This window comes from Paroedura picta, chromosome 15 (genome assembly GCF_049243985.1).
Source record: "Paroedura picta isolate Pp20150507F chromosome 15, Ppicta_v3.0, whole genome shotgun sequence".
Taxonomy (NCBI): Eukaryota; Metazoa; Chordata; class Lepidosauria; order Squamata; family Gekkonidae; genus Paroedura; species Paroedura picta.
The window spans coordinates 21,300,699-21,306,698 of record NC_135383.1 but is presented as its reverse complement, the minus strand read 5'-3'; the positions used below and the strand labels follow the sequence as shown (position 1 = coordinate 21,306,698).

Sequence of the window (6,000 nt, the reverse complement as noted above, 5' to 3'; positions counted from 1 at the left end):
GCCCCGGGGCGCTGCCGCACGCACGTGGACCCGCAGCGGGCACCGGAAGCCACTCCCGGGTGGCAGCTCCGTGGGTGGGCCGGAGGGGGGGGCTCGTCCCCTCCCCCCCCCTCCAAGGATCCCCACTGCTGCGGCCGGGCTTAGCCGCTGGGATGGCTCCGCAGCTCCGCACCGGGCGCCTCTGCCGGCAGCCCCGCGGCTGGGGAAGCGCTCCCTTCCCCCTTCCTTCCCCCTTCCCCCTTCCCCCTTCCCCCTTCCCGGCCGGTGGCCCAGCGAGGCTGCCTGGAGCCGGGCCTGAGGAGCCGAGGCGTGGGTGCCGATTGGACTCTCGGTGGGCTGCCGGGGGGGTTGTGCTTCCGACACCTTTGCCCCCCCCTTAGCTCGCTCTCCCTCCGCCCCGCCTTCCCAGTCCTCTCCCTCCCTTCTCCCCCCCCCCCGCCCCGATCTTGGCCCGACCTGTCAAAACCCCGCCTCTGGGCAGCCACAATTGGTCTGACCCGCGTCAAATGCACCATCAAGTGGGCTTGGCTCGCTGCGGGGAGGGCGGGGGGAGGAGGGAGGAGGAGGGAGAGGGAAGAGGGGGAGGAAGCGGCGCAAAGGAAGGGCACGCGCGGGAGCGTCCCAGTTTTACAGCGAGCCCGAGCAGAGCCCGAAATCAGACGTCGCTCAGGCTCTGGCGCGGCGCGATGGAGCGCCTGTCTCCCGCCCCGGACTGCGGCGTCCTGTCGGCCCCGGCGCCGCGCGGCCCTTGAGCGGCAGGGCCCGCCTGCTTTCGCTTGGGGTTGGCCAGGCCGGAGCGGGAGGGGGGAAGAGGGAGCCTCGCTCGCCCCCCCCGCCGCCCCCCCCCCAGCGCCGGGAGGGATACGGACTTCCGAGGTCCGCGGCGCCCCTGAGACGGCCGGCGCCCCCCTGTTTCCGAGGCTCTCGCTGGGGGCTGGAAAGCGGGGGGGTCAGGAGTTGCGGAGGGGGGGAGCCTTCCGTGAACACCCCCCCCTCGCTTAAGACGGCAAGATCCTCTCGGTCTGCTGTGGCAAAGGCAGGTTTTTAAAGGCGTCCTTGTGGCTTGTTTGCATTTGTCGTTTTTAAAGCGGGGGAGTTTTTTGTTTTTTGTTTTGTTGTTGTTTTCGGAGGGGAGGGGGAGCAGCCAATACGGACTTACCGGTGCTCGGAAACCTCCTGAAGAACTTGGATCGGCGGACCGTTTTTGTGCTTTCCCCGGTCTTCGCTGGGCGTTTTCCTTCCTGCCGCCGCTTTTCCGTCCCGTAAGAAGCCGCTTTGCTTGGGAAGATCCGGGGGCCTGAAATTGACTAGCGCCGAGAGCCTGCCGCCGAGCGAGGTGAAACTGACCAGCCGCCGCCTGAGATTGTGGAAGGGAGGCGTGTGCGGGGTGGTGTGGGGGGGACCGCGCTGAAATTGACAAGCACGCAACCGCCTCCCCCGCGACTCCCGACCCCTCCCTCGCCGGAGGGAACGCGTTTTTCTCCTGGATTTGTGGATGTACTGATGAGAGATCCAGCCTTCCCGGGGACTGCCATGGCGTACCACCCGTTCCACGCGCCCAGACCGTCAGATTTCCCCATGTCTGCCTTCCTGGCGGCCGCTCAGCCGTCTTTCTTCCCGGCTTTGGCGCTCCCCCCGGCCGCTCTGACAAAACCTCTGCCGGATCCCAGCCTCGCCGGGGCTGCAGAAGCCGGGCTGCACGTCTCGGCGCTGAGCCACCACCATCAAGCCGCCCATCTGCGCTCGCTCAAAAGCTTGGAGCCCGAGGAAGAGGTGGAGGACGACCCCAAAGTGACCCTCGAGGCCAAGGAACTTTGGGATCAGTTTCACAAGCTGGGGACTGAGATGGTGATCACCAAATCCGGAAGGTAAGAAGGCCTCGGACAGAAAGGACCTCGCTAAAAAACAAGGACAGACAGGAGACTCGAAACTGGTCTGGGCCTCCAAGGAAGGGGATCTCCCTTCATATCCCCCGTGGAAAAGAACCCTCTTCCTCCCTCCCCCAGCAAAAAACATGAAATTAAAAGTAAATCAGGACACCCCCCCCCCTTTAATTCTCATCCTGAACAGCTTTTGCATTCCTCGGAGATGAATGGGGTTTTACACAAAGTTGGTTGTGTTTCAGATTAGGGGTGCTAGTTTGTTAAAACGGTGGCATGGTCTCCTTTTTCTGTAACCCCAAAAAGTGGTTTGTTGAGAGGGTGGTTCATTAGAAACTCCATTCGCCAAGAGGCAGAAAAATTGCCCCCCCTCTTAAATTCATGGTTGACCACCTGAATCTATAACTATATTTGTTTACACGGGGTTGTGCCTGTGTGCGTGTGTTTAAAATTGTATCTGGCCTAAAGGTTTCTAGTTTATATTCTTCACAAAAACCGCTCCCAGCTATTTCAAGAGACAGGGACTTGTTTTCCTTCGTCTTCCTCTAGTGGGTCAGTGTTCGATCCGATTCGAGGCGAAAATATCCTAAAGAAACCAGAGAGTCAGGATAGGAGCAAACCCTCCAGAATATACGTAGGTAGGCTTACTCGTGAGGAAACACGCTGTGCAGGATTACAAAGAGGTTTCCTTGAAATGAGGGGTCTTACTCCTGAGGAAGCCTGGAGAGGAGGGGGCATTGATAATAATGAAGGAGGGAAAATCAGGAATTGATCTGAAATGCTGCCCGCTGCCTGGCCAAGATTTCTGCAATTTAATTGCTGCGGTTTAATCTAGTAAATCTCCCCCCCCCACACACACACACACACACACAGCTTCAGGGGCATTCCAAAATCGGCTTTCTCTCCCCCACCTCCCAATTTCAAGTGGACAAACCTCTCTTGAACTTCAAGAGGGACCGTTTCCTTTTTCTCCAACAATATCAATTGAATCCCTTTTATTGGTTCGACCAAGCAAAAAATCCTGAATTGTAGACCAGTTAGACTGCCACCACAGCAGAAGGCCGTGTCAACAACTGGTTCTGACAATCTGGATTTTAACGTCCTTTATACCCTGGGTTTTAAAAATCTGGAGCAAGGAATACATATTCCTGGGGGAGGTGGGGGGGGGGGAGGCCTTCCTCTCCCCAGGCCTGCAAATCCTGGACACGCTTCCCTGAAAGCAAATCCCGCTGAACCTAAATGAGACTGAACTTCCCCGTAAACAGGTTTAAGGATCAAGCTTTGAAACTGCAAAACAGCCTTGGATCTTTCTGGCCTCCGCGGCCCTGCACCTCGTAAATCACAAGGCGGATGCCTGGAGTTATTTTCTGGGGGGTCTCTGATGGGAGGGCCAGGCCGATGGTCTTCCCTCGAGAAAACTCTCGGCCCGAAGGTCACGATCCTGCGCTTAATTACCAGCAAGTTCGGACACAACCCAGACCTCCCCCCTCCGCTTTCCTATCGAGTAAACAAGTTTGGGGTCTCCCCAGCTATCCAGAGGCAAGATCCCTCGCCCCCCACCCCCCAACTCTGCAGGTCATCCTTCTGCCCGACAAAGCTGGCCCATTTACTCAGGAGAAAGTCCTCTGTAGGTTTCCGGGGGCAGCTTAGAAACAGAAAGCGCGTTAGCCCCGCGGCCGTTTCCTTGGCTTTCTTTTGGGTGCCTCTCATTGGAAAAGCGCACAAGTAAGCCCCAAGCAGCGAAGGCCCCAGAAGGTGTCCGTCCACCCCCCACCCCCCACCCCCGGGCCGTCCCTGACAGCCCCCGGGTCTCCCCTCCGCTCCTGTCTCCCTCGCAGGCGGATGTTCCCCCCGTTCAAGGTGCGGGTCAGCGGCCTGGACAAGAAGGCCAAGTACATCCTGCTGATGGACATCGTGGCCGCCGACGACTGCCGCTACAAGTTCCACAACTCGCGCTGGATGGTGGCGGGCAAGGCCGACCCGGAGATGCCCAAGCGCATGTACATCCACCCTGACAGCCCGGCCACCGGCGAGCAGTGGATGGCCAAGCCCGTCGCCTTCCACAAGCTCAAGCTGACCAACAACATCTCGGACAAGCACGGCTTCGTGAGTCTGGGCACGGGACCGGGAGGGACGGGAAGGGACGGCCCCGCGGCACTCGCCGCACAGCGCCAGACGCTCCAGATGAGCGGTAGGGTTGGGAGTGTCCTGCCTGGTGCAGGGGGTTGGACTAGATGACCCAGGAGGCCCCTTCCAACTCTAGGATTCCATGATTCTATGATTCTAGAAGCCCTCTGCTGGGACCCCGGCTACGGGCCTCGTCTTCCGCGGAGAAGCCCGGAGGAGGATCCCGGGCAGCTGGCCGGAGGGAGGTGGGGGTCCTTTCTGGGTCAAACCCGGGCAGGGTGGCCGGGCGTGGCTGCCCCGCGGTGCCTCGGAAAGGGGGTCCGCTTCTTTCTGGAGAGGGGGCTGCTTCTGGACGAGCCTCCCGCCTGGGCTGGCAGGGAATGGAGTGGCTTCCCCAGGGCTCCTCTGCCGATGCCTCCCCCCAGCACCCCCACCATGCCAACGGGACCCAAAGGGACACGCTAGGGGGGGGGACCGGGGAGGAAAGGACAAGCGCGGAAGAGTGTGTGTTTCTCCCGAAAACTGTACCCCGACCCCCAACCCCACCCCGCCCCGCCAGCCCCCGAAGGTGGCGATCCCTTATCAGTGACGGAGGTGGGGATCCCTTATCAGTGACGGCCGGGCCAGAGCTTCGCCCTTGCTCCTTATCAGCAGCGCCAAATGGAGATCCGCAGCTATGGCCAGGCCCGCGGCCTCCTCCTCGGCAGGGAAAGAGGGCGAAAAGACCCGGCGAAAAAGCAGTTTTCGAGACCGCGTCCTACAGGGTTGGCTCGCGGGTCCATTGGCCAGGATTCCAGGACGACTTGCCCCTCAGAAAGTTTAGGATCGGGAGAGGGGGGTTCCCTAGGAGCTAATTCCATTCACTTTCTCTGGCAGTTTTCCCGTACCCATTTCAATTTAGCTGAAATTCATCAGTCTTAATTCGGATTAAATACGGGGTTGGGGTGTCTTTGGCTGGTCTGGCCAGCGCTGGAAAGGAGTCCGATCCAATCAGGTCAGGGATCGGCTGGTACAAAAGCCTTCGGGCCCCTAATTCCCTCTCCGCTGAGGTCTCCGTTTACATTGGGCGCCCGCAAAGTCATTTCACAATCAAAGCGAATTTTTTGTTTAATAGAATATTTTCTCTTCCCCTCAAAAAGGGGCTTGGGGGGGGCTCAGGAATTAGCTTTTGCTTAAAATCGCACGAGGAAACAAAAGGCAAATGGATTCCAGACAGAGTCGTTCTAAAACTGGAGGTGGAGATGGAATTTTGATCCTTATTTCATTGGCTTCCCCCCCCCCCCCTTCTCCCCCTGGTCTTTTCCTTCTCGTACATTTCGGAGAGGTTTTTTCAGCGCTCCTCTGGGGCGGAAAGGGGGCAATTCTCGCCAAGCGCGATTTGTTGCTTCTGCATTTCCAAACTGCTCTGTGGGGGAGGAGGGGAGGGGGGGGGATGGCCCTCCAGGTTTTAACTACGCAGTTTTTGAAGCGGACTCCCGCATCTCTGCACACAAAACGAAAGGGACGCCTTGGCGAGCAAGAGCCGGGCTCTCTGGGTTGGGAGACCCTTGGCGGACATAGCATTTCGACCTACGGGGTAGGTGGGTAGTTTTTTAGTTCAAAACTAAAACAAGAAAACGCCCAGATCCCAGATTCAATAAGACTGTCCCAAGCAGAGAGCCTGGGGTGTCCATGCTGCCTGGATCTCCCCCCACCCAGATTTATTAAAAAATCCACTTGCGTTGCCCTTTTTTCGGGGGGGGGGGGGCGGAGGACCAAGAAAAGGGAAGGAGGCGGGGTCGGAAAGCAGGGGGTCATTTCAATAAATCTCGAGGTCGTTGGCTCGGGCGATGAGTGACCTCCTTTTAAACTCCATTTAAGAGGTTAGGGAAAGTTTGAGAAGCTGGGGAGGGGGCGAACGGGGGAGGCCGGGGGAGACAGGTGCGTCTCCAGCCGGGAGGCCAGGCCGCTTCGCCCAGCTGGGGCACTCTGGATTGCCCTGACCACGGCGCCG

At 59.1% G+C, this 6,000-nt stretch overlaps 1 protein-coding gene across 1 annotated transcript in view; it reads left to right on the top strand.

The window, feature by feature from the left end:
* Window positions 1–503: 503 nt before the first annotated feature.
* The window catches only part of TBX2 (T-box transcription factor 2), a 39,776-nt gene continuing 34,279 nt past the window's right edge, over window positions 504–6,000 (top strand). The window contains exons 1-2 of the mRNA XM_077311244.1: window positions 504–1,868; window positions 3,719–3,986. Of these exons, the coding sequence (XP_077167359.1) occupies window positions 1,504–1,868; window positions 3,719–3,986 (633 nt within the window). The 5' untranslated portion in view covers window positions 504–1,503. The remainder of the gene's footprint in view (window positions 1,869–3,718; window positions 3,987–6,000) is intronic.